A 26,739-nucleotide genomic window follows, 5' to 3' on the forward strand; every position below is an offset into this window, starting at 1 on the left:
TGGATTTATTGCTGCAAATGCATTGTTTTGGCTCTATAAGCTTTGTTAATTGTTTTTTTTTTAGCGAAAGCGATGTTTACAAAATGTGCATAATTAGTGTTCCATCCCATAATGAGATAAGTATCAATCATTGAGCTATGATTTGCTCACTCATTTCCTTTAATATTTTAGGTACCTTACCTTGTGACGCTAAGGAGGAGTGCTTCGACTTGGTGATTTTTTCGGTCTCGTTCTTTTGGTATTAGTTAGTGGCCAAGATGCACATGTTTATGATATAATCATTTTTGGAGATAGCTGGTTCGGGGCATGCTTTTTGTTGATTCCGTACGTTGAGACCTTGTGACCAGCTTTTCTTGGCCTTTTATTACGTATGGTTATTCTGAGGCTTCGTCCTTCTCCTAACGGACGGCTATGTCACCCCTTTTTCCTTGCGTGGATTAGGGTGTGATATTATTGCCCATGGAAGATAACGGTAGTGTACGGCACCCTCACAATGGTGAGGTTTCTATGAAGTTAGAATAGATATAAATATATATTTTAGAATATATTTAAAAACAACAAAATTTGTGGAGTCTCACAATTTATGCAGGTAGGTTATGTCCTTGTCGGTAATAAATTTCTTCTTATTATAATCGATCACATTTCTCTTGTTGTTAGTGATATCTAGCTTAGCTACACATCAATTATGACATCTCAAGTCTCAGATCGATCGGGAGAAATTTTGTTGACTGATATGTAAGTTAACATCTGCTCCCATCACTCAAATCTTTTGGGAGATTGCTCTAAGTAGAAGGGGGCGGGTTCTTCGGTCAGGAAATTAATTATCTGGGTTCGGATAATTCTTCAGGAATGAGTAATGAAGAGGAGACGTCCGCATTCCCTTGAAGCCTTCCGAAGTTCCACGAGAGATGCTGATACTTCAAATAATACTTCTCCCATCTCCCCTCGATGCTATGGCCTTCGAGAATTCGGACTGCTTGTGCCATGGATGGTCGTTCTCTTGGGTCTATTTGTGTGCACAAAAGAGCCAGCTGGATCACTTTCTCTATCTCCTCTTCAAACTCACCCTGCAGATCGGGATCGACTAGAATTGCCCATCTACGCTCTACCAGAAGCCCTTTTACCCAATCGAGTAACCCCATATCCGCGTCATCTGCAAGCCTTGCAAGATCACAAGCACTTTGTCCGCTCAAGAGTTCTAGAAGCATTATCCCAAAACCAAAGACGTCGTTCGTCACTGAACATTTCCCGGTAATGATATACTCTGGCGCAATATGTCCTCTTGTGCCACATATCGCTGTCGTGTCATCAGAATATTCACCGTGGGATCCTCCTTCGGATTTGTTCCCCGGAAGCACGGCTGCCTCCTCGATGCCATCCTCAAAGTATCCACCGTGCCTACGGTGGATGAACTTGGCCAACCCAAAGTCTCCAATGTGAGGCTCAAATTCCTCATCCAACAGAATGTTTGCAGCTTTGATATCTCGGTGCACTATGTTCAGATCATGCAGATGGGACAGCCCTCTCGCAGCGCCCGCAGCTATTTTTCTGCGGGTAGGCCAGTCCAGCGGGGGTTGTTCCTCGGGTCGCTCTCTTAAGCACGATGCTGCACTTTTATTGATCATCAACGGGTAGACGAGAATTAGCTCCCCGCATTTTGGTGTTCCGCAAAATCCGAGCATGGGAAGCAGATTGTGACGTGGGGGTACGATGCTACCGATCATTACTTCTCTTTTATACCCTAAGATACCTCGATTGCTTTGTGCATTGCATCTTTTGATTGCCACTAGAGAGCCATCAGCTAATCGACCCTCATAGACTTCACCAAATCCGCCCCTGCCTATAACTCTCTTGTTGCTGAAATTTCGGGTAGTCACCTTCAACTCCTTCAGAGTAAACTCTTTAAGCTGTCTTTGATGAAATTCTGGACGGACATCAAAATTGATACCGTGAAATGGCGTCTCTGTGAATCGGTCTCGAATCTCATCATCGTGAAATTCAAAAGCAGGGGCTGTAAGGACAAGAGAAGCACCGGCAGAAACAAGTCGGCTGACAATGGTTTTGGTGAAAGTGCAAGTGTATTCGCATGGCTGACAGAGTGTTACGGAGGGTGATGACGACGGAGTCGGTGGAAAAGCCGGGTTGAAATCGTCGGGATCTTGGGCGGGATCGAAGGTGGCGAATTTGAACACCATTTTCCTTCCTGTTCCCTTCCCTCTAGAAACCGAACCCGAGTTGCTTTATCACGAGCTTAACAAATGAATGTGTGTTGTGAGAGATCGCTGCGCCCCTTCTTGTGGGTGAGAGCTGTTATATAGAAGTTTTAAGAACCAACTCAGAAGTTTGACAGAGGAAACTGCCGAGGAAGCTGCCACTTAAATAGAAGTTTTAAGAACCAACTCAGAAGTTTAACGGAGGAGACTGCAAAGGAAACTGCCATGGCAGCTTCCAAGAGGCAGTGTTGAGAAGACTTTTATCATCAAATTATTAGGAGTCCCCCGCATAACATCAATATGAATCGAGTCCAGCATAAAAGTCGTGGAAAATTTGGCGGGATGCGAAATTAGGAGGGGGGGCCAAGTACCTTTTCTTACACAATAGAGACGGCTACCGATTAATATGAATATCAGAAATTTAATTAGGGTTAATATCCAAAATTTTGTTACACGGCTACAAGTTTGGGATATTGGCGACGCACAAAAAAAAAATAAACTGGGGTATTGGTGTCGTAGTATGCGAAGTAATGATTTTCGGTAAAATATGGACGGTAATTTTATCGCGGCGGTTACAAATTTACGATTACATCAATTGGTTTGACTGATGATGATTAATCTCCATTCTCGGGCATGAAATTTAGGATTAGATATGATTCCATGGGTCGATCAAAGCTCACCCGATCGAATCTGTCAGTGACCCAGATTTGTAGGTTTGATCTGTGATCCCAACATACTTATGGAAGTACGTTTGTTGGGGATAAGGTAAAGCATTATCAACAATGGGAGGGGCTTATATTTGGCTCAATTGACTGGACACTAGCTCTTCCCCATTTCCAAATTGGTTATTCTTATTTTTCAAATTTTGTTTGTCATGGTCGTAAGTCAAACTCTCCAATTTCCTAGTTCGGAAAGCCAGCTGACTTTGAGGACACCTTCTTGATTTGGACACTTTTCTATTCCTGCTATTCTTGAAAATCTTTTCCCAGTCCGACGGGTAGATTACCGGAGAAGAGGGTCGCCGGCGATCTTCTGAATGTTGTTTCTTAAACCTTCCTTTTCTCGGGTCATTTCCATTGAGACAAGACAGATTAAAACACGCCTTAAGATCAAATGAATTCTGTCTTTTACTGTTGCTCTTACAGCGAAAATGACAATTCATGTTTACACCCTTTTCTCTCTTCATGATTGCAACTTGTTGGGCTGTGTGTGTTCCTGTAAGGCGTGAGGGACATGTCTTGTTTGTTTCCATGCTAATGCATGACAGACGGACGGACAGTCGCGAAAAGCTGTAAAGTGCGCAGCTTTCCGTCTTTCTCTCAGTCCATAAGAGAAAACAAGTCACACCCGCATAAAGCTAACTCCCATTGCATCCAGCCACCAAAAACGAGAAAAAAAGTAAACGTTTTGATACACGTGAACTGAATAAAACACGAAAGGGAGTTGCTTTCTCTGAATACTCAAGAATGAAAAGCAGACCCATCTTTCTCCCCCAATGAAATGAGCTTTACTTGAAATCGCTACAAGCATGAACAGGCCAGGTATGAAATCTTGATCTATCTCCGCAACAAAAGAGGTCGTAATCAAGAGCCGAATGGGCTATGTACGCTTTATCCACCTTCCAGATAAGCACACGCTTTTGAACATATCGAATGTCTATCGTTATCTCTTGGCACCCGGTTTGTCTGCTTACTTTTTCGACATTCGATCCTTTTATTTGGTGATTCGTCATGCGACTCAAAGCGCGAAATGTCTTTACATGTGTTAACAACGGAGTACAAGAAAAAAAGAGCTAGTCCCCCAATCTTCTGTACTTTACGGCCTGTGTCCAAGGATGAGTATAGGCAATTATTCGACGACATTAGTATCAGGGGATGACGCCACAAATTTAGATTTGAGGTAATAACATCCGAGTAAGGTTGTGGGTTTTGCCCTTTTTGTTCTCTATAAATTAGTATTGCCATGCCATTAGAGCTACACTTTTCAAGCTGAAGCATATCTCAAGCATCGTTCACAGTGCAATGGCTTCGCATTTTACACGCGACGACCAAAAGAAGTCGTCGAAAACGGGCGGATTGGCGGAAAGGGAGCGAGCGGAGTGCGCCAAGCACCCTTTTTCTTTACTTAATAGCTAATAGCGACGGGCTTACGACTATTATGATATCAGAAATTCAGAAGAGCATCAAACATGCATACAGCACAAGTCACAGAACGCGACGTAGCAACAGTCGTTTTTTTGGCTTTGGGATTATAATGGCGTCTTGTGACCGACGCCAAGTGCACAGACAATTACCTTCTGCATCTAAAAGACTAAAACAATAGTAATCATTAATTAACTGAATTGATAAATTTGTCGGGACAAGATACAAAGAGAATTCGGGAAAACCGGTACGTGCGGTGGATTTTTCCAATGTCTTTGTTTTTGTTGTATACGACTGCGTACGAGTGCGGGCCTCCCGTGCAATGCGGTTCTCTCTTTTAATATTGAAGCTGGGGACTTATCTTAAGCTTTTTGAACTTTCCTGGAAACTTCGTGGGTTGTTGTCCGAGAGAGAAAATGCGTTGGGGGTGTCGGACCTTTGTGGTCGTGACTCGGACAACGACGCAATGGTCAATGGCACACTTCAGCAGTTACATTAGCATTTGCAATGTGTAAAGCTGTACCTAAAATTCAATGCCTTTGCCTGCCAGACCTCTAGTCGGTCCATAAATAAATTCCGTCAATTGTGGACCATTGACCACGAAGAGCGTGAGATGAGTTCAATTTCCGTGATTTCATTAGTTGGTAACCGCTCTCTTGCGTTTGGCTTTTCAAGGGCTGCAACACCCTTGCCGACCAGAGGTGTAAAAAAAATAAAATAAAAAATAAAAAAATTCAAAAAATATTTAAAAATTTGTTCACGTCAGCGATTTTCGGTAAAAAATTGATTGGATGAACTCAATTGGAAAAACGTGAAAGTTTTTAGGACTCAATTGATAAAATTAAAAGGTTTAGAACTAAATTTCGAAATTGTAATAGGTTTAGGATTTTTTGGACAATTTTCCTGAACATGATCGATGATCCCCGATTCCAAACTCAGGCGCACCCACTTTGTTTGGTCAGATTAAGCCCAACAACCATGTCACTTTGATGTGAAATACAAATTTGAGTTCAAAATAATCCTTTTCCGCTTTTTGGGTTCTCATCTTTAGCTATGATCTAGAAGAAGGATTTTGCTATGAAGCAATAACAAGAAGAAGAAGAAGCTGGAGTAACCACGACATACAAAGAGGACTTATAGACATTTTCTTCCACAAAGGACAATAGTTAAAGTACTTTGAAAAGTAGGGAATATTGCTCGGGTTCTATTGAGAACCCCACTCAACACGATCAAACACAAAGACAAGGATAGCTTACGGAAATCCAAATTTAAATACAAGTATGAACTCTAAAACATAAGCCACCACTTGAGTTCAGCACTAAACTGCTGCAGATATTTTTGCACCTAAAGTTGACATTTTCTAGTTAGTTAACTACCTCGGAGTGGCAGCACTGAGATGCCAATTCTATTGCTAAAGATTGCCTCAGTAACGCCAGTACCTGAGTTATGTCCGGCCTTTCTACTCCAGTTGGCCGTGTACAAGACTTTGCAATCTCTATCGCTTTCCAAGCCGAGTCAATGTCGAACTTTCCCTGTAAACTTGGATCCATAATCGTCTGTATTTCTTTAGTTTCAACGATAGGAGTCATCCAAAAACACGTTGCGCACTGCGCCTCTAGTTACTGCTGGATGTCCTGTAATTAGCTCAAAGAGTATGATTCCGAAACTATAAACGTCACTTTTCGTGTCTGGCCTTGAATATGGATAAAACCTGCATATACATATGAGAATATGGATGAGAAGACAATTTCTAGGTCATGATAAGGCTTCTCTTTGAATCTCTGAGTCATTTATCCTTTTTGAGCTTTTTTTGTCAAGTCCAAATTTTAACCACTTAAGAAGTGGAAAAGATAAGACCTATAAACATTGAAATGTTTCACCAGTAGTTTCGTGTGTATCCAAGTAGTGAAGAAGGGATGGATATTAATAAATGAGAAGTGACACATGAAATCTTAGGGAATGTCTGATTTTGTGCATAAAGAGATTGGACAAGATTGAGTTTTAGTCATTACTCTGGGTCGAAGTAGCCTGGAGTGCCCAGAGGACAAGTTGGATAAGAATCAAGAGCTCGGGGTTCAAAAGCTGAGATACCAAAGTCAGCTAATTTAGCTTGCATTTCCTCATTCAACCAGATGTTTGCAGCACTCAAGTCTCCATGGATGATGGGTGGGTGGCAATCATGATGAAGATAATCCAAACCTGCAATTCTTTGCAAAAACTCCTCAAACCATGCCAGAGCAAAAACTGCAATAGTGGATATTTCATTTACAGACCTTGTGCTACATCGACGGCAATTTGTAGTCTCTTACTCCTAGTCAAGAAATTTGGAATGTCGCCTGTTAAATCAACACATCTACCACCGTTATATGTGAAAAACAGGCACCTTCGGGATAATTCTAGAGAAAGGATTGTAAAAGAGAATGATAAAATACCTGTTAAGTTTTGTTGCAGATTTCCACCATCCATAAATTCATATATTAGCCCCTTGGTTTTGGTGCCATCACAATATCCAAGCAGAGAAACCAAGTTTTCATGGTGAACAGCCCTCAAGTGTTTGGCCTGCAAAATTACAAGTGTGCATTACCGGTGTTTATACAGACATTAGTTTGGGACCAAGTTTCTAAATATGCATCATTTGCCTTGTTCTATCTAACCTTGGCTTGAAATTCCCTGGACCCTCGTATAGAAAAACAAAAGGAGACCTTCACAGCAACTTCGGTGCCATCCTCCAGTGTGCCAAAATATACATTTCCAGATCCTCCTTCAACGAGAACCGTTCCAAAGTTCCCCGTTATCCTCGCAAGTTCGCCATATTTAAAAGGTCCATCCTTTAATTTCAGCATCTTTTCCCTAGGTTCTACACCATAATCTTTCCAATAAGTACTACATAACAACTTCCGAAGATCGACAAGTAGATTATCAAGGAAAATCTTTGAAGGATGCCCTGCTGCTGAGAAATCCAACCTATAGGGCAGCATTTTCTGAAATTTGGGAGCTATATTCAAGGAGAAGATGATAAAGAGGGAAAAAAAAACAGTAGGGATTGAAGTTCTGGCACCTTGCGGAGCAATGAACTAATCAGGGAAAATAGTATTCGCAAGTTGTTAGTTTATTCGCATGCTTGTCATGGATGAAATTCTGGGTCATTAATTATTAGGAGCTCAGTCAAATATAACCAACATGACTCTCTAGAACTATTTAGCACATCATGATCATCCTCCCTTTAGAACACTCTTCTTTTTTTAGGGTCTATTCTTTTCCAAAATCACTTTGCCTGTCACCTTGACATGATGTTTTCTAGAAGAATCCAGCAAGTATAGTCCAGAAAAAGTAACCGACTTACAGAGCCTACAAATAGGCCAGAGGACACTTTGGAATGATGGGCACAAGCACAAATGAGAGAAATGTGAGCATGAGTGCATATGAGTGTCACGGCTGAAATGTTAAGATTCGAGAAGTACCAGCGACAGCGAGCCGGCTGACTAAAGCTCTGATGCAGCTGTCAGTATAGTCACGTGGTGCTGATGGTGATGATGCTGGAGATTGAGGAAAAGCATGGTTGAAATCATCAGGATCTTGAGCGGGATCAAAGGTGGCGAATTTGAAGACCATGTTCTTCCTTTCGCTCTGCTCTCGAAAACCAAATCTTGTTCTCTATCACCACCTGAACAAATGTCTATGCACAGGACATATTTCTTTTTCTCAGAGGAAAAGGATTTGATGATGATGATCATGAGAAATGCATGTTTTATGAGCTGTCAATTTCCTCTTCTTGTGGGTTAGAGCTAGGGTGGTTTCATCATCTCTTTTGGAGGTGAGTTACTGCAGGGGAAACTAGCATGACGGATTCAAAGGGGGCATATGAGAAGCATTTTTCTTGCAGTTTGAATGGGTCACACAGTGAGAATCTGTAATGGAGCGGGACACTTTGACCATCGCACAAAGTCACGGTCAAGTTAAGTGCCTTTGCCCCGCACGGAATTGCCACTTTTTAAGCACGACGACCCGTTTCCTGTTGACAGTTTGAATTTCTCGAAGCGAAGTTCTCTGTGGTGCCGGCTGTAATTTTCAAAGTTCTTGGGTATATTTGTGTCCCGCTCCGATGTTTGACTGGAAACCTAAGTATGTAACTGTAGAAGAAAAGGATGTTTTTTGTTCCCCTATCATTGTCACATGATCTAGGATGCCCGGAAATGTCACGCGTCATACGTGTCTCTTACAATTATTAATCTTATTAATCTTGAGGCAAGTGGAAACATAATCTGAACACTTCTTAACAATGAAAATCGCACTAGTATAGTCAAACTATCTATACTTTTTTATTTATATTACTTATTAGATTTACAACTTATAAGAAATAAAAGTCTTGAGCAGGCCGAGATTGCCTATCTCCATACTACATTATCCTCCAAAAGACTACATGTACTTTGCCCTTCGTTGCGTGACCATCATTCGTCAATGTCGAAGCCCCTCAATAGGCCTAACTAACTCTCCATCGAGGTTTCGGTACTAGGCGACAAATCAATAGGGAACCCACTCCAAAAAATTCCGCGTCAATCCACATAGTAGAACTACATATCGTAAACACCTTCGTAATATACAGGAACTCTGAAACGCAAAGGCTATGGGAGGTCCATTCTACACGTCTGAAAAATAAAGGAATGAGTCGAGACCCAGTAAATAGAATCTTTAATTTTAAGTTGGAAAAATCACCTTTCCTCTTTGAAGCTAAATTGTATTACTATATTAAAATAATATATAGATGAGGGCCAAATGCGAAATTTAAAAGTGAGACAAACGGATGTTTTGGCTTTAAATACGGAGATGGGAGGTGCTAACTCCACAGCTTACATTTGCTGCTGACACAACTTCTTTGACGAATTGACAAAAAAATTACCCCTGAAAGGGATTAATGTCACGCCCCGTACCCCACGAAGCAGTAACATCCTACGCAAAGGTCGATTTGTTTGTGTGCGACGTCCCAGGAAGCGTCGCTGACCCAACGCCCAACAGAGATCAAGCACAAGCGGAAGAAATAAACAAATCCTGACAATAATAATATGAGACAATGGACAGCACGGCAACATACAGCACGGAAGGACATGCATAATGTTTATATTGCTATAGAAAACCCTTTTTACAATATTTGTTTACAACCGGCTCAAAAACCTGCAAACAGCCACACAAGCAAAAAGGACCGGTGGCTAGGGTGAGTCGTCTAATCCTACCAGGGGGACTGCAGTAAAAAGAAACGATCGTCCCTATCAAGCTCTAGCCTTTCTCTACGGCTCCCACTCCGGGTCTGAGGACTCGGTGGGATCATCTGACGACTCCTCAGAGACCTCCTCACTAGACTCTGACTCCTCCCAGTCCATAGCCTCTGCCGGGATCCTCTCATCCTCTGAATCGAGCTCTAACTCCGGATCTAGGTAAAGACCTAACTCGTCATCTTCATCAGCTCCTATCTCCATATCTGACCCTACCTCAGCTACCTCTCCGTGGTCTTCATCAGAATCCAGATCCATGTCCTCCAGCTCGTCTTCTTCCTCGACAACTTGGTCTTGGTCTTCAGCTATCACCTGTGGCTCCCCATCCATAGGCTCATCAACGTCATCTACATCATAAACATCCTGAGGATTGATCACCTCGCCATCCGCATATATGGGTTCCATCAATCCATTTTGATCGATTGGCGCATCAAAAGTCCTAAGGGGTTGCCCTAGGTTTCCGTCGGCATCTCTTAGGCACCAAGCCACATACTCCTGAGTCCGATGAAAATATTCACCCACGTTTATAAACACCACGGATCGGTATTTTACATACGATTCCCCATTTCCTGCGGGGTAGGTACTTGTATACTGATGTATCTGTGCAAGTATTCCAAAAAGCGGTGGATTCGGCATTCTTATGGCTGGGGGTCTGAAAAGGTGGGTTATTACAACCGTGAGACGAATCTCAATGAGTATAACCCCTAAACCTAGGCTAGGCTAACATGCAATCTCCTGACAGGCAAAATAACATAATACGCAAACAATAACCTGGGCCCTCGGGTCCAGATAGAACATAGGAATTTCCCTGCAGGTTAGGCAGTTCATTAAATGTCCTCAAGATATGTGCGCAAATACAATGATCACACGTGCGTCACACACATGCTCATGCTCACAGTGTTCATCTCGCATGCCGGGTCACGCATTCTATGCATGTGATGTCAATGTTATGCCATGCTCCCGTTTCAATTCACACTGCACACTGTCTCAATTATTAATATTTATTACGACTCGAGTCAACACCATTTCCGGCCCGGTGCGTCTAGCCTGCTTCAAAGTGCATGAGGCGCAACACCGATCTGGCCCAGTGTCTCTAGCCTGCTTCAAAGTGCATAAGGCGCAACACTGATTTCCTTACGAACCACAGCCTGCGTAAAACGCATCAGGATGGTCGTCTTCCGGATGAACCGGGCATCGTCCTGCTTCAAAGTGCATGAGGACGGCATACCCCGCGTAACACGCATCAGAGCGAATTGTGATCACACATACACACACTGCCAATTATTATCTGAACCCCGCGTAACACGCATCAGGGTATATTAGGTGATCACATGCTCATGGCAGGCATGCATTCTCACACAATTTCATCATACGTCTCATTCTCGGCATTCACAATGCGTGGCCATGCAATGCAGTACAATATTCCATGAGCAACAACAATTTCAGGCATCCAGTCAAATTCATGTCATTAATTGGTCAATCACACTCCACATTGGTCGGCCACTCAGTCACACGACATGGCATTATTCAATTTCCCACAATTGGGCACAGCAATCAACAAGTCATCCAGCCCGGGCATACCCGGCAGTCCAGTCACTTAATCCTCAACTAATCCACGCCACCCCAATAATTCACTAATATTATTCTTGTCACCATTACCATTGTTCGACTCACTAATTTGTCCCAGTGTACACCGATAATCCTCAATCCAGTCCAGAAAATGCACTATCAGTCCTAATCCGGGTTTAGGAATTATACTCACTTAATTCTAGACCACGGCGACGAGGAACGGCGGCCGATCACCGATGAACAGTGGAACTGGCGGCGGCGTTCCCGGCGGACACCGTACGGACGGCGGCGTACGGACGGCGTATGGACTCCCGTACGGACACTGTACGGACAGTGACGTACGGCGACGTATGGACGGGCTGGAGGGCTGGACGGCGGCGGAACGGCGGTCCGGCGGTGCTCCGGCGTTCCTTGGCCGGACGGACAACAAGGGAGAGAGAGAGAGAGAACGGGGATGAGGGAGAGAGAGAGAACGGCGGGAGGGTAGTGCTGACGAGGTGAGGTCAGGCGGAGCAGCAGCTGGACGGCGCGGCGGCGGCACGGCGGCCGGCGATGCTCCGGCGGGTGGCAAGGAAAACCGGCGGAGGAGGAGGAAAACGTGGAGGAGGGGCCACTCGGTGGGGGTCTGGCCGAATGAGGGAGGAGAGAGAGAGGGGGCCGGTCCAACCGGTCAAATAGGGTGGGCCAAGGGGTGCCAAGTGTCGTCGATCCGGGCAATTGACGAAAATACCCCTAATCTAACGGTCCTCATTCGATCCTATCCAATTATTGAGGGCAAAAGGGTCTTTAGCCCCCAATAATTGAGCTGATAAACCAGATTTAATTACCCCAAAATTTTTCCAAAATTCGGAACTGAAAACGGCCCAGGGGCAAAATGGTCATTTTTCCGGTCCCGGGGCGAAATTCCAATTTTTGGCTATATCAACCCTAAATGAGTGTGGCCAACATAATATGGCGTCAGAATCGCGAAAATAGCCTCTTAAGCCCTTGAAAATCGACTGCAAAGTTCTGGGAATAAAAAAATATTATTTTTCACTTCCGAGCCAAAATTCCAATTTTTGACCGAAACTAATCTAAATGTGCGTGGCCACCCTAAAATGACATCGGCCGCGAAAAATAACCTCAGACGGCCTCAGAATCAACGTCGGGGTCCTGAGAGGCAAAATCGTAATTTTTGACTTCCGGGTCGAAATTCCATTTTTCGACCGTACTATCCCCAAACGTGCGTGGCCAGCATAATATGACGTCAGAATCGTGAAAATAGCTGTACAAGTCCTCGAAGATCGACACCGAAGTCCGGGTCCAATTTCGTGACCAAAACTCGCTAAATTTCCAATTTTAGGGTCTCTCACTAACGGGCGGCTGTTTAGAGGTTACGCGTAGTCATGGCCACGGGCCGGTTTCGGCCAGGAACCGGCCCGGTCAAACCCGGGCCTGGGCCGTTGACCGGGCCCGTGGTTCGGAACTGGAACCGGCTCGTGGCCTACGGGCCCGGTTCCGGTTCCAGAAATTTTGGAACCGGCCCGAAACCGGCGGTTCCGAGCCCGGTTCCAAAAAAAAAAATAAAAAAAAAAACCCTGCAGTAGTGATAAAGAAGCAGCAGCAGCAGCGGAGGTAATGAAAGAAGGGGAGAAAAGGGAGAAGACCCACAGACAGATCTGCGTCAAAGATCGGTCTGGGAGAAAAGCATAGAAAAATGGAGAGGTGGTGGGTAGTGCGGTGGGAGGAGTGTCTTCTCTCTCTCTCTCTTCCCTCGCCAATGATGGAGGGCTGGCTCTTTCTTTATGCCTTCGATGGAGGAGGAGGAGGAAGAAGACGATGGAGGATGATGATGATTTGGAGGGGTGGTGGGTTTGGGAGATGCTTTGCTTCGCTGAGTAGAGAGAGAGGGATGGAGGAGTCAAAGGTGAGGGAATTGTATAATGGTGTGTGGTTGGACTGATGTTTGGGGGGAGGAGGCGTACAAAGGAGCGTCGGGTGGATGACAGTGCCCAGTCCAACTTACCGACAGTGACGCTCCGACCTCTCCCCTGCGCTTCCTCTGGTCCTCCCTTTTCTCCTCCGCCAGCCCCCGTCTTCCCAGATCTGACCCTCGCCGCCATCGCCGCCGTCGCCCCCGCCCATGGCCGCAGCCGCCGACGCCGACAACCCTTCCTCCTTCCCCCTCGCTACCCTGCGCCTCCTCCCCTTTTCTCCTCCTCCCCCTCGAACCGGAACCGGCCGGAACCGGAACCGGCCTGGAACCGCCCCCTTGCGGTTCCGATTCCGATTCATACATGGCCACGAACCGGAACCGCCGGTTCCTGAACCGTGGCCATGACTAGTTACGCGTATCGACCTAGGGTTATCCGAGTCATAACGGTCCGATCATTGAGAGAATGAGAAATTATCACTAGTCCCAGAAGTCACGATCGTCCGGTTTAAGTTCAAAACTGGTTGGCCACGTGCACTCTTGGTCAGGCAGAATCACCTGCGATCCGATTGTACATCGTTGGCCTTGGCCAAACCAAATCCGTCACCTTTCCTAAGATCGATCCATATTGGTTCATAATATTCTCTCATCATTTCTCGTGATCGGTGTCCGCTTCGCGATCGGGTCCTTGGTCCACGTACCGTTTCCTAATTAGCCATACCCTATTGGTTAGTATCCCGAGAGTGATCAGCTCTGGACGAGACTTACTAAAATGAAATGCGAAATAATATCAATTTTATTGATCCCGGAATTACATCGAAATTCGGGCTGTTACAATTAACGACGACTATTAGTGAGTATTTGTACCCATTCGGGACTAGGGTTCTAATCTGACCTTTGAAACAGAACTTTCAAGGTCTAATCTGACCAAATGGAAGTTCTTGACACGGTCTCGCGAATTATTTCTGATGTCTGACATCTTAGGATTAGGGTTCCATTTCCTATTTGCGCAAAAAGTTCTTGACCAAGCAGGAGAAACCGTTAATTGTAGATTTTAGATGAGACTGCTCCAGGTTTCTCGACGATCTGCAAATTGGAAAAAGAAAATGTTTGTTTGGTGTGCGAGAATGCAAAACGCACAAAGTCATATGTGGTAGAGTTACAGAAGCTTTAGTGGTAAAACATGAAGCATCCTTAATCCAAGTTGCTACTATCTTCCACCCTAAGTGGGAGAAAAAGAAAAGAACAACAAAAATGTCACCACCTCAACTTGAACAAACTGATTAATCTGTCTGATGCACAGGCTGAGGTAGCCACAATCTCACGGTTGAATCTTGAGGAACACGTTCTTGAAAGGATCATCTAGGACCATACAATCCTTCTTCGTTGTGACAAGGAGTAAAGTGTTGGAGCTGTCCCAGTGCTGCTGTTGTTTTTCCTGTTGTTTTAGTCTTTTCTGTTTTTCCGTCAAGTTTGATTTGTTAGACAGTTACTTTGTTAGCTATTTTCTAGGAAGTGGAACAAGTCAGTTGTTTTTTTTAAGTCAGTTTTTTGCACGTCTGTGTGCAGTTAAAAAATAGGTTCCTATTAAGCTTGTTCTTGACAGTTTTTGTTCTATGTTAATATTTTCTAGTCTTCTATTCCATCTCTCTCTGCGAAATCAAAGTTCTTGTGAAGGCTGGTTTGTTTCATCTTCATTAACAATTGGTATCAGAGCTTCTGTGGGATCTTAAGGGACTGTGAAGTGAGGGTAAGCGAGCCTGCAAAGACAAAGTTGATGGAGGCAGGATCAAGTGGATTCTCTGCAATGGCTGCTCCAGTATTCGCTGGGGAAAATTATCAAGTTTGGGCTGTCAAGATGACAGCATTCTTGGAGGGTCATGATTTGTGGGAGGCTGTGGAGAATGATTATGAAATTGCTCCACTTCCAAACAATCCGACCTTGAATCAGATAAAGTTCCATAAAGAGAGAACCACAAGAAAGGCCAAGGCAAAGTCTTGCCTGTATGCTGCTGTCTCACCCCTTATTTTCACAAGGATCATGAGATGCGATTCTGCAAAGGCAATATGGGATTGCTTGAAGGATGAATACGAGGGAGATGAGAAGATAAGAAGCATGAAGGTGCTGAATCTCTTAAGGGAGTTTGAGAGACAGCAGATGAAGGATTCAGAGTCAGTGAAGGAATACTCTGATAGGCTGATTGGGATAGTTGAAAAGATCAGAGTTTTAGGGACTGACTTGAAAGATGAAAGGCTGGTTCAAAAGATCCTGGTGTCTCTTCCAGAGAAGTTTGAAGCCACCATAGCTTCTCTGGAAAATACAAGAGATTTAGCTGACATAAAGCTTGCGGTGAATTGTTAAGTGCCCTGCAAGCACAGGAGCAAAGAAGACTGATGAGAAGAGAAGAGCCTGTAGAGGGTGCACTGCAAGCTAAATTGAAGTTCAATGATGGAGGCAAAGGGAAAAAATGGAATCAGTCAAAAGGAAATGCAGGTGACTCCAAGTTTGCAGCAAAAGAAGGAAGTTCTAGTGGATCTGGCAAATGGAAGAAGAACAAGAAGCCTTGTCAACACTGTGGTGGAACTACTCATCAGTCCTTTAGATGCTGGAGGAGGCCTGATGCTAAGTGCAGAAGATGTCACAAGATGGGTCACATGGAAGCAATCTGCAAAGAGAACAATCACCAGCAAGCAGGAGAAGCACATATAGCAGTGAATGAAACCGAGGAAGAATGCTTATTTGTGGCTTCCTATTCTGGTTCTCCTGTTGAGAATGATGCATGGCTGGTGGATAGTGGCTGTACCAATCATATGACTGGCAATTTGAAGCTGTTTAGGAGTCTAGACACGTCAGTCAGGTCCAAAGTCAGAATTGGCAATGGACAGTATATCGAAGTGCAAGGGAAGGGTACAGTGGCTATCGAAGGAAATCAGGAGGAGAAGCTCATTAGAGATGTTCTCTTTGTGCCAAAAATTGACCAGAATCTATTGAGTGTTGGTCAATTAGTTGAGAGGGGCTATAAGGTGAAGTTTGAAGGAAAGGAATGCCTTATTGATAATGCAAATAGCAAGGAAGTGTTGAGAATGCCAATGAAGGACAAGTGCTTCCTGTTCAAGCCACATGAAATGCAACAAATGGCTTTGAAGTGCAAAGAAGAAAATGCAGAGCTATGGCATAAAAGGCTTGGACATGTTCACTGGAAGAACATGTTGTTTATGCAGAGGAATAGCTTGGCAGATGATTTGCCAAGTTTGGAGAAGGAATTTCCACAGTGCAGAACTTGTCTTCTTGGCAAGCAAGCCAGATTTCCTTTTAAAGGAGGAGGCTGGAGAGCATGTGAGAAGCTGCAATTAGTCCACACAGACTTATGTGGACCTATGTCAGAGTCATTTCTCAATGGTAACAGGTATTTCATTACTTTCACAGATGACATGACTAGGATGAGCTGGATTTACTTTCTGCAAACCAAGTCTGAAGTTGCTGATGTGTTTGTGAAGTTCAAAGCCTTAGTTGAGAATCAGAGTGGGAAGAAAATCAAAATGCTCAGGTCTGATAATGGTTCTGAGTATCTTGCTCACAAGTTTAAGTTAAATTGTGAGGAAGCGGGCATTATGCAGCGAGTTCATCGCCCCTATTCACCTCAACGAGAATGGGGTCAGTGAGAGGAAAAACAGAAGCATTATAGAAATGGCCAGATGTATGATGCAGGAGAAGATGTTACCTAAGAAGTTCTGGGCTGAGGCAGCTAGTACTGCAGTGTTCTTGTTGAACAGATTGCCCACAAAGGCCTTAGAGAGGTCAACACCTTTTGAAGCATGGTATGGTGTTAAACCTTATGTAAAGAATTTAAAAGTTTTTGGGTGTTTGTGTTATACGCATGTTCCTCAGGTCAAGAGGGACAAGCTGGATCAAAAAGCTGAGCCTGGAGTCTTCATTGGATACAGTCTACATTCAAAGGCTTATAGGATTTTTCAGCCTATGACAGGGAAGGTGACTGTAAGTAGAGATGTTGTTTTTCTAGAGGAAGATGAGTGGAATTGGATGGAAGAAAAGAATGCAGAACAGAAGAAATCTGCAGAACAACAACCTGCAACAACTGTACAGGTTGATGAAGTTGTGAATGGATTAGAAGATACCATGGATGATATGCCAATAAGAGGCACAAGGTCACTTGCTGAAGTTTATGAAAGAAGCAATGTGGCAGTGCTTGAACCAGCTAATTTTGTGGAAGCTAAGGAGGATCAGAAGTGGATTGCAGCAATGCAGGAGGAGTTGACAATGATTCAGAAAAACCACACATGGGAGCTTGTTGACAGACCATCTGACAAGAATGTGATTGGGGTTAAGTGGGTGTTCAGAACAAAACTCAATCCTGATGGTTCTGTCAATAAACACAAAGCTAGACTAGTTGTGAAAGGCTATGCTCAGATATGGGGAGTAGATTATTCTGAAACTTTTGCGCCTGTTGCAAGACTTGATACAATCAGGCTACTATTAGCTGTTGCAGCAGAGAAGGGGTGGCCTATATTTCAGCTAGATGTCAAGTCTGCATTTCTAAATGGAGAGCTCAAAGAGGAGATTTTTGTTGAACAACCTGAAGGCTTTAGTGTCAAAGGGCAAGAAGAGAAGGTATACAGATTGAGGAAAGCCCTATATGGACTGAAGCAGGCTCCAAGAGCTTGGTATGGAAAGATAGACAGATATTTGCAAGATTTTGGCTTTGTAAGAAGCTTGAGTGAGTTCACTCTTTATGTCAAGAAGGTGAATCACAGTGTTGTAATTCTGTCACTCTATGTAGATGATTTGTTGGTGACAGGGAATGATGTGGAACTGATAGAGAGGGTGAAGCAAGGTCTATTTGCAGCTTTTGAGATGTCAGACTTGGGAAAGATGGCTTATTTCCTAGGTCTGGAAATCAAACAAACTTCACATGAGATTTTCATCTGCCAAAAGAAATACATGAAGGAAATTTTGAAGAAGTTTCAGATGGAAGATTGTAGAAGTGTCAGCACTCCTATGACTGCTAAGGAGAAGCTACAAAAGAATGATGGAACAGAAGCGGTAGATGCTTCAATGTATAGAAGCTTAATTGGATGTCTCATGTATCTCACAGCAACTAGACCAGATATTTTATTTGCTGTGAGTGTTTTATCCAGGTTCATGAGTAGTCCTAGTCAGTTACATTTGGTCGCTGCAAAAAGGGTCTTGAGATACATCAAAGGAACATTGTTCTTTGGTGTGAAGTTTAGGAAAGGCCGAAGTTTAAGTTGCAGGGTTTTACGATAGTATTTGAAATTTGGCTCGGTAGATGACATGAAGAGTACATCCGGGTCTTGCTTCACTCTTGGTTCGCTTGTTTCTCCCTGGTGTTCCAAAAGAGGAGATTGTAGCTCGATCCACTCGCAGAGGCTGAGTTTATAGCGACCTCTGCATTGCAAATCAAGTTTTGTGGTGAAGAAGATAATGAAGGATCGTGGTTGAGTTCTTGTGATTGCATTGAAGTTTATGTGGACAATCATAGTTTGCTTTAGCAATATCACGAGAATCCAGTTTTCCATGGCAAAACCAAGCATTTTAAGATCAAATTCTTCTTTCTGCGTGAAGTGCAACAAAGTGGTGAAGTTAAGTTGGTTTATTGTAGATCAGAAGATCAGCTTGCAGACATGTTCACAAAGCCACTTCAAGTTGAAAGATTTGAGCTGTTAAGGGAGAAAATTGGAGTTTGCAGCAGCAACTGATCCAAGGAGGAGTTTGTTGGAGCTGTCCCAGTGCTGCTGTTGTTTTTCCTGTTGTTTTAGTCTTTTCTGTTTTTCCGTCAAGTTTGATTTGTTAGACAGTTACTTTGTTAGCTATTTTCTAGGAAGTGGAACAAGTCAGTTGTTTTTTTTAAGTCAGTTTTTTGCACGTCTGTGTGCAGTTAAAAAACAGGTTCCTATTAAGCTTGTTCTTGACAGTTTTTGTTCTATGTTAATATTTTCTAGTCTTCTATTCCATCTCTCTCTGCGAAATCAAAGTTCTTGTGAAGGCTGGTTTGTTTCATCTTCACTAACATAAAGTCGCTCGATCTCGAATCCAAGTTGAGGTTTCCAAATGGCGTCGTGGCATTAGTTTGATACTCCTCCCATCTTTTCTCCAAGCCAATAATTCCTTCAAGAAATAGGACTGCTTCAGCCATATAAGGTCGTTTTTTGGGGTCAAGCTGCGTGCAAAGTAGAGCCAGGTGAACGGTTCTCTTGACTTCACTCACGTTATAGCCGCCCGGCATATTGGTATGGACTAGCCTTCCCCACTGTTCGTTTTCTGAAAGGGCATGTGCCCATGCACACAACCCCAGTTCATTTTCATCGAGGCAGGTTGTTTCCCAAGCTCTTCGACTGCTTATGAGTTCAAGAAGCGTCACGCCGAACCCATAAACATCGCTCTTTACTGAGTTTCTTCCTGTAAAGCGCTCTGGATCGATGTAATAAAGCGTTCCCATTGGGCAGTCGGTAAAATTAGCGTCTTCACCATTGGGTTCTCCTTTGGAAACAGCCTTCCCTATGTACTCGTCCATGAACAAGGCCATCCCACAATATGCAACATGAGCCTCAAAGTCCTCATCCAACAGTATATTATCGGGTTTAATGTCCCTGTGAATCATCCTCAGATCATGCAAATGGGAGAGCCCTCTAGCAGCTCCAATCGCTATCTTATTCCTGATGGGCCAATCAAGTGGGAGCTGTCCTCTTAAAAGTGAGTCCAGACTTCCGTTCGCCATGAAATTGTACACAAGCATGTATTCTCCATGCTTTGACGACAAACAAAAGCCTTCAAACCCGAACCAGATTCCGATGACAGATCATGTTCCCCAATTTTACTTCAGCATGGAGTGTCCATGCCTGAGAGGTACCTCTACTGAGTCTTTTTATTGCCACACTGGAGCCGTCCCCCAAGAGTCCTTCGTACATACAACCGTACCCACCCTCGCCCACCTTCTTTGTCTCACTGAAGTTGTTGGTAGCGACCTTCAGCTCGTCGAAATCGAAACCTTTGAAGGCGTCCTTCCACTGGACATTGGACCAATTCTCTTGGCCTCCAACAACCAAACGTGGAAGCTGAATTGACCAAGCACAGAGAAGCACTGGCAGCGACCTGGCGAGGTGTAATAGCTGTTGGAAATATGGGATAAATTGATGGGTGAATGAATGAGAAATTGATGCTCAAAAAACACCCTTGAGTTGGAAGTGGGAAGTGGAAAAATCACTGGTCAGCATTGGAAAAGAAAGAAGGTATGGAGTCTTTATATACGATTCTATTTCATTTGAAGTGGTAACTATCATAAAGACAAACACTATGCCTCGCGCACAGGCGCAGGGGTGCAAATCCGACGCCCAACAAGCTAAAACTTGGGCGCGAGCACACATCTCGTGTACACGATTGCAAGACCGAAAAGTGGGCCTCGCGACAAGCCTAATTTTGCCTTCCGATTAATTTAATCGGCCGTTATTCCCGATGCGTATTGATAAATCTGTCGTTACAATTCCCGAAATGCTCTCCCCTCTGTTCTATTTATCAAAATCATTCTTCCTCTGTTTTTCAGTTCCACAATTTGTTCGTCAGAAGCTTTGAAGTGCTGATTACTTCTTAGCCGTCAACCGTGCTGGAGGGAACGAATCTGTTTTAAGGAAATTGTGTCAAATACAGGCCTCGGTATTCATTTGTATCGATTCCAACTTTGTTATTGCAATTTCGTTTCTTTACAATTCTGTATTGTTTGTAATATATATACTAATGCCGATTTGAATTTCGCAACAATAGCTTTGATGAAACTGCAGCCAGCAGGATTAAGCGGCAGACAAATTGTTGACGACCGAGAAGCAGGTGGTGAATGCAGATCGAAATTAGGGGGATCTTCGGTGAGGTCGAAGGTTGAAAACTTGAGGACCATAGTTTTTAGCTCTTCTAAAACACCACACTCCTCGGAATCCAAGCTCGGATTACTCAAAATTTTTCTTTTTTCGTGAACGGGAACCGAAGAAGGAAGGAAGGAGAGTTTTCTGCTGCAGAGGTGAGCCTGAGCTGAGTCTGCTTATTCAGACTTAACTAGTTTGGTTGTTCATACTTACCAACCCATTACAATCGCTGTGGAGTATCGTATCGTCAATGTTGATAATGCATGTTATGTCCCACCAAGCAATGACTCCTACGAGTCAGTCACCCTTGTCGCTTTCGCTTCTCCCGTCTTGGTACGTTGATCTTTGTTGGAAAAATTAGTCCAACATTTAGAATTTCTATGCTGCTTCTGAATGCAGTTCAGCCAGTTCTGTTAGGCTGACACCGACACCAGCCCTTATTAAGGTGAATTATAAGCCCGGGCAACAAAGGTACTACTAACCTCCATCTTGTCGTGTAATGAAAAACAGTCCTTTGTTCCATGAGAAATACCGACCAAGGACATGCATCTCGAAAACGAAAGGTAAAAATTTTGCTTTTAGTCCCTGAAGTTATGCTCTTTTTCCAATCAAGTCCTTGTACGTTTGACTTGTCTAAACTGAGTAATTGAACTTGCATAGATTTCCTTATCAAGTCTCCCTTGCACCGGTTCTGTACAGACATATTATTCTGTATACACCCAGAAAATTTCCCCTTAAGCCCTTCCAAATCAAGGAAGGAATCAAATGGAACTAATTATAACCTTGATATGAGGAAACCTACACCCACCTGCATCTCTAATGAAAGCTATAGTCGTTCTGAATTACCATGGGAACTTTTGCATTTAGTCCATGAATCCTGGCTTATCTCATCGATTTTCCCTTCAAACGTTATTTTCTTATTTATTTTTTACTTCAGCTCAATCTAGCCTAACAGGATGCCTTTTAGAAACAATAGTGGAACTACATCTTGGAGATTCATGAATGATTGAACATGTTTTTGCAGCCGGCGAATTAACGGAGTGGGTGTTGGATGAAGTCTCACTATATAACAACCTAAGAGTCAACAAATGAACATAAGCAAATAAGCATAAAAGCAGCACAATCATCATCCAGGTTACACCAGAAGTCACGTAACTCTTGGAATCAGGACACTCTCATCGCCAATTTTTCAGCTGAGCAACAACTCCAGGGAACGATTATCTAGGATGTGTTATTGATAAGTCTTCGTGGCGGAGACAAGAACCAGAGTCCGCCATGTCCATTTTGGTACTTCTCCCTCTCTTCTCTAAGCTAATAGCCCCTTCCAGAATTTGGACTACTTCCGTCATATCTGGTCGTCTTTTGGGGTCGATTTGCACACAAACTAGAGCTAGCTGGATCATTCTCTTGACTTCGCTTTCCCTATACCCATTCCGTATGTCAGCATCGACTAGCCTTTCCATCTCTTTATCTTCGACAAGCATGCCTGCCCATTCAGGTAGCAGCAGCCCCGGAGGACTAATCCTTCTTTGAGCACTTCAACCGATGGCGAGTTCGAGAAGGGTCACGCCAGAACTATGGACATCGCTCTTCACCGAGCACATTCCACTCTCGGAGTACTCCAGATCAAGATAACTGCACGTCCTGCCTATTTGCCTGTGAAGAAAGCTGAGGCTAAAGAAGCTGGTTTACCTGGAAACACCCTTCTCTTCATCGTTGTCCATGAAGATGGCCATCCCAAAATCGACAATACAAACCTCAAAGTTCTCCCCCAGCAGGATGTTCTGGGGCTTAATGTACCGATGAATTATGCCATGATCATGCAGATGGGAAATCCCTCTCACAGCTCCGACAGCTATCTTCTTCCTGGTGGGCCAATCAAGCGGGAGTTTCACGGACGGTTGTCGTCTTAGAAATAAGGAGAAGCTTCCATTAAGCATGAAGGAACACATGAGCATGTCTTCTTCCAGTTTCGGCGGCAAGCAAAAGCTGATAACTGGGACCAGGTTCCGATGCACGGGCATGTTACCCAATTTCACTTCTGTGTGGAACTCTCTCATCTCAAAATGCAAATGCTTGGCGATTCTTTTTATGGGCCACTCGAGAGCCGTCTGCCGAGTCCTCCATATACACGACCAAACCCACCCCTAGCCACAATCTTTCATCGCTGAAGTGGTTGGTAGTTGCCTGTAGCTCAGGGAAAGCGAACCTTCCTTTTAAGGCGTCCCTGGCAAACCTCCAGATCAGAACCTGGAAACAAGAGAGATTCACTTGGCCTACAACATGAAAAAACCAGATTCGGAAGACTGAATTGTCTGGCGCAGCAAAGCCCCGGTAACGGCCTGGCAGGATGTTATCGGTTTCTTGAAACTGCAGCTGGGAGTGTATGGCAAGCAAACCGCTGATGATCGAGAAGCAGGCAGAGAGTCCGAATCAACATTGGGAGGATCTTCAGTGAGATCGACCGTGGCAAATATGAAGACCATGGTTCCGCTTCTAGACTCCTAGAAGGAAAATTGAAACTCAGATCACTCAAATGCGTCACGTAGATAACGAGAACTTTAATATTGTTTTTGTAGGTTAGCACGTAAAGCTTAAATTAGCAATTCTTAACCTGTCTTTCTCGGGCCCTGCACATTTTCTTCTGGTGGGCCGCATTTCTGAAGAAGACTTCCCAGGAATGACATCAAAGAATCAATATGTTTGACCCAAGTCGAAAATGATTTGCTCATATCACGCGGTTTCTTTTCCTTTTTCCTTGGGCAAAAGCATTTTGTTCCCATGCGTTGAGACTTACACGACCATACCCGCACCACTCAAATGCTCAGCACACACTCTGCGATCTTTTTGCCTAAGTCTTCTGTTTATGAATGAAACGCCTGCGAAATGGATTTGGCGGATCAGGACGCCACCCTTCGCGGAAGAATCCACTTTCATAGAATGTTTCATTAGGATTGCACCCACGACTTCATCTGCAAACACCAATACATTCATCAGGCTCAATACTAATTAGATATATCGCTTCGTGGGGTGATGTTCGTTTCGTGTCAAAGTAACAGTGACACGAGATGAACGTGAACACAATTTACTTATCAATCATGTCAAGTGGGTCTACACGATTACCATACAAGCCCGATTAGCACAAATCCATACCCGCTAACTTCGTGCCGTGTCCGGATAATGCTTATGTCCCATCCTAGAAATTGTCATCTTAGTATTTACAAACCCAGCAAAAATTGCTCCTCAATTTTTGTGTTCGACCCAACAGGTAATTTTACTTAACTGATTTAATCTAATCTGATCAAATTGTGCGTAAATAAATCGTGGCGCATAAAACAGCACTGTGTGGAATGTTGGCCGACGGCACAGCACAATAATTTGATTCTACTTGCCCTCTCAAGTTCTGGTAGGCTTTGATAAAAATAAAATGAAATCAGATTTAAGGTAAAACATAATAAGAACATTGTCAATTAAATAAAATGAAATGAGTAAATACACTCGAACTAAGCGAAAAAAATTCAACGGTATCCGGTATAGTGCTGAAGCTGAGGCAGCCGCAATCTCGAGGGCGAATCTCAAGCGACACGTTCTAGGAAGGATCATCTAGGACCAGATGATTTGTCTTCACTTGGACAAGAAGTAGAGTCGTTCAAAATTGAAAGATCATCTAGGCCAGATAATTCGTCTTCAAGTTGATACTCCTCCCATCTTTTCTCCAAGCCAATAATTCCTTCAAGAAATAGGACTGCTTCAGCCATATAAGGTCGTTTTTTGGGGTCCAGTTGCGTGCAAAGTAGAGCCAGGCGAATGGTTTTCTCCACTTCACTCTCGTTATAGCCGCCCAGCATATTGGTATCGACTAGCCTTTCCAACTGTTCGTTTTTCAAAAGGGCTTGTGCCCATCGAAGCAGCCCCAGTTCCTTTCCATCGAGGCAGGTTGTTCTCCAAGCTCTTCGACCACTCACGAGTTCAAGAAGTGTCACGCCGAAACCATAAACATCGCTCTTTACTGAGTATCTTCCGGTAATGCGCTCTGGATCCATGTAACCAAGTGTTCCCGCTGTGCAGTCGGTAAAATAAGCGTCTTCACCATTGGGTTCTCCTTCGGAAACAGCCTTCTCTTTGTAATCGTCCATGAACAAGGCCAACCCAAAATCTGCAACACGAGCCTCAAAATCCGCATCCAGCAGTATATTGTCGGGTTTAATGTCCCTGTGAATTATCCTCAGATCATGCAAATGGGCAATCCCTCTCGCAGCTCCAATTGCTATCTTCTTCCTGATGGGCCAATCAAGTGGGCGCTTCTCTGTTGACTGTCCTCTTAAATTGATGCCTAGGCTTACGTTCACCATGAAAGGGTACACGAGCATGTCTCCATGTTTCGATGATGAACACAAGCCGTGAACCGGAAGCAGATTCCGATGCCATATCTTGTTCCCCAATTTTACTTCAGCACGCAGTGTCAATCTTTGAGAGGTATGTCTAGTGAGTCTTTTTATCGCCACTCTGGAGCCGTCCACCAAGACTCCATAGTACACACAACCGTACCCACCCTCACCCAGCTTATTTGTCTCACTGAACTTGTTGGTAGCGACCTTCAGCTCGCGGAAAGTGAACCTTTTAAGGCGTCCTGCCTCTGGACATTGGAGTGATTCGCTTGGCCTCCAGCAACCAAACTTGGAAGCTGAATTGGCCAAGCGCAGAGAAGCACCGGCAGCTACCTGGCGGGATGTCGTACCTTTGATGAAACTGCGGCTAGCAGGATTAAGCGGCAGACAAATCGTTGATGACCGAGAAGCAGGCGGCGAAGGCGGATCGAAATCAGGAGGATCTTTGGTGAGATCGAAGGTTGAAAACTTGAAGACCATGGTTGTTCACTCTTACGAAACACCACACTCCTCGGAAATTACGTTCGGATTGTTCGAATTTGTCTTTTCACGAAAGGGAACAGGAGGAGCAAGGAAGAAGAGTTTTTGCTGCAGAGGTGAGCCTGAGCTGAGTCTGGATATTCAGACTTCTCAATTTTGGTTCTGTCATGCCTGCAGATGTGCACGCATCTATACTTATCAAAGCCAGTGAAAAAAAGCCTAGTGGATTTCAACGCGTTTTGTGGGGTATCATAGTCGTTTTGGTCGCTTTCGCTACTCCCCTAAGCTCTTCACCCTCCTGATAAGTCGAGCTTTCTTGGGAGAATCAGTCCAACATTTAGATTTTCTATGCTGTGTCTGAATGCAATTCATCCAGTTTCCTCGGCTGACACCGACACCAGCTGCTACTAAGGTGAATTATAAGCCCGGTCTAGTAAAGGTATTAATAACCTTCATCTGGTAGAAGAAGAACCGGAGAAGAGGTGTGATGAATCACATTCCTTTGTTCCAAACCAGTATGACTTCCATCTTGAAAATGGTAGGTAAAAATTTTACTTTTAGTCCCTGAAGTTGCGCTCTTTTCATAATCAAATCCTTGCTCCTTGGACTTGTCGAATCAAGTCGTTGACCTCGCATAAATTTCATTATCAAGTCTCTCTTGCACTGATTCTGATCAATTCATCTAGCCAGTACAGACATATTATTCAGTATAAACCCAGAAAATTGCTCCACAAGGCCTTACAAATCAGGGAAAGAATCAATTTGGCTAATTATGTTACTTCATACGAGGAAACCTTGCTCTACCAGCATTTCTAATGAAAGCTATTGTCATTCTGAATTACCATGGGAACTTTTGCATTTAGTTCATGAATCCTA

At 43.9% G+C, this 26,739-nt stretch overlaps 4 protein-coding genes across 5 annotated transcripts; 1 reads left to right on the top strand and 3 right to left on the bottom strand.

The window, feature by feature from the left end:
• Window positions 1–821: 821 nt before the first annotated feature.
• On the bottom strand, window positions 822–2,270 carry LOC115661432 (BRASSINOSTEROID INSENSITIVE 1-associated receptor kinase 1-like). Its single transcript, XM_030583707.2, has one exon. It carries the CDS (start codon window positions 2,193–2,195, stop codon window positions 822–824), a length of 1,374 nt encoding a protein of 457 aa, XP_030439567.1. The 5' UTR covers window positions 2,196–2,270.
• Window positions 2,271–5,536: 3,266 nt separating this feature from the next.
• Window positions 5,537–8,190, bottom strand: LOC115661427 (probable LRR receptor-like serine/threonine-protein kinase At4g29180). 2 transcript variants are annotated; one of them, XM_056302295.1, is made up of 6 exons: window positions 7,816–8,190; window positions 7,009–7,211; window positions 6,787–6,913; window positions 6,628–6,690; window positions 6,367–6,553; window positions 5,537–6,065 (listed from the first exon to the last, which is right to left on the bottom strand). In XM_056302295.1, the coding sequence occupies exons 1-6, from the start codon at window positions 7,964–7,966 to the stop codon at window positions 5,927–5,929; spliced, it is 870 nt and encodes a 289-aa protein (XP_056158270.1). In that variant the 5' UTR covers window positions 7,967–8,190; the 3' UTR covers window positions 5,537–5,926. The 2 variants fall into 2 exon arrangements, with proteins under 2 accessions (XP_056158270.1, XP_056158271.1); XM_056302296.1 differs by having other exon boundaries at window positions 7,009–7,204; window positions 7,816–7,944.
• Window positions 8,191–14,879: 6,689 nt separating this feature from the next.
• Window positions 14,880–15,464, top strand: LOC130134746 (uncharacterized). Its single transcript, XM_056302405.1, has one exon. The coding sequence runs from the start codon at window positions 14,880–14,882 to the stop codon at window positions 15,462–15,464; it is 585 nt and encodes a 194-aa protein (XP_056158380.1).
• Window positions 15,465–24,339: 8,875 nt separating this feature from the next.
• LOC115661919 (BRASSINOSTEROID INSENSITIVE 1-associated receptor kinase 1-like) lies at window positions 24,340–26,048 on the bottom strand. The gene is made up of 2 exons (XM_056302294.1): window positions 24,623–26,048; window positions 24,340–24,584 (listed from the first exon to the last, which is right to left on the bottom strand). Exons 1-2 carry the CDS (start codon window positions 25,861–25,863, stop codon window positions 24,392–24,394), a joined length of 1,434 nt encoding a protein of 477 aa, XP_056158269.1. The 5' UTR covers window positions 25,864–26,048; the 3' UTR covers window positions 24,340–24,391.
• Between the last annotated feature and the right edge of the window lie 691 nt (window positions 26,049–26,739).

Source organism: Syzygium oleosum, unplaced genomic scaffold (assembly GCF_021117445.2).
Source record: "Syzygium oleosum isolate NSW1041296 unplaced genomic scaffold, Sole_v2.1 Sole_v2.23, whole genome shotgun sequence".
NCBI lineage: Eukaryota > Viridiplantae > Streptophyta > Magnoliopsida > Myrtales > Myrtaceae > Syzygium > Syzygium oleosum.

What these genes read in the sequence shown, in the direction of transcription:
- LOC130134746 (XM_056302405.1), top strand. Translation starts at nt 14,880, where the DNA reads ATGGAGGCAGGATCAAGTGGATTCTCTGCAATGGCTGCTCCAGTATTC.
- LOC115661427 (XM_056302295.1), bottom strand. Translation starts at nt 7,966, where the DNA reads ATGGTCTTCAAATTCGCCACCTTTGATCCCGCTCAAGATCCTGATGAT. An exon ending in CCAGGGAATTTCAAGCCAAG is followed by an intron (nt 6,914 to 7,008) that starts GTTAGATAGAAC and finishes GTAATTTTGCAG; the next exon opens with GCCAAACACTTGAGGGCTGT. An exon ending in TCTGCAACAAAACTTAACAG is followed by an intron (nt 6,691 to 6,786) that starts GTATTTTATCAT and finishes TTGATTTAACAG; the next exon opens with GCGACATTCCAAATTTCTTG.
- LOC115661919 (XM_056302294.1), bottom strand. Translation starts at nt 25,863, where the DNA reads ATGGTCTTCAAGTTTTCAACCTTCGATCTCACCAAAGATCCTCCTGAT. An exon ending in GACTCTACTTCTTGTCCAAG is followed by an intron (nt 24,585 to 24,622) that starts TGAAGACAAATC and finishes GATCCTTCCTAG; the next exon opens with AACGTGTCGCTTGAGATTCG.
- LOC115661432 (XM_030583707.2), bottom strand. Translation starts at nt 2,195, where the DNA reads ATGGTGTTCAAATTCGCCACCTTCGATCCCGCCCAAGATCCCGACGAT.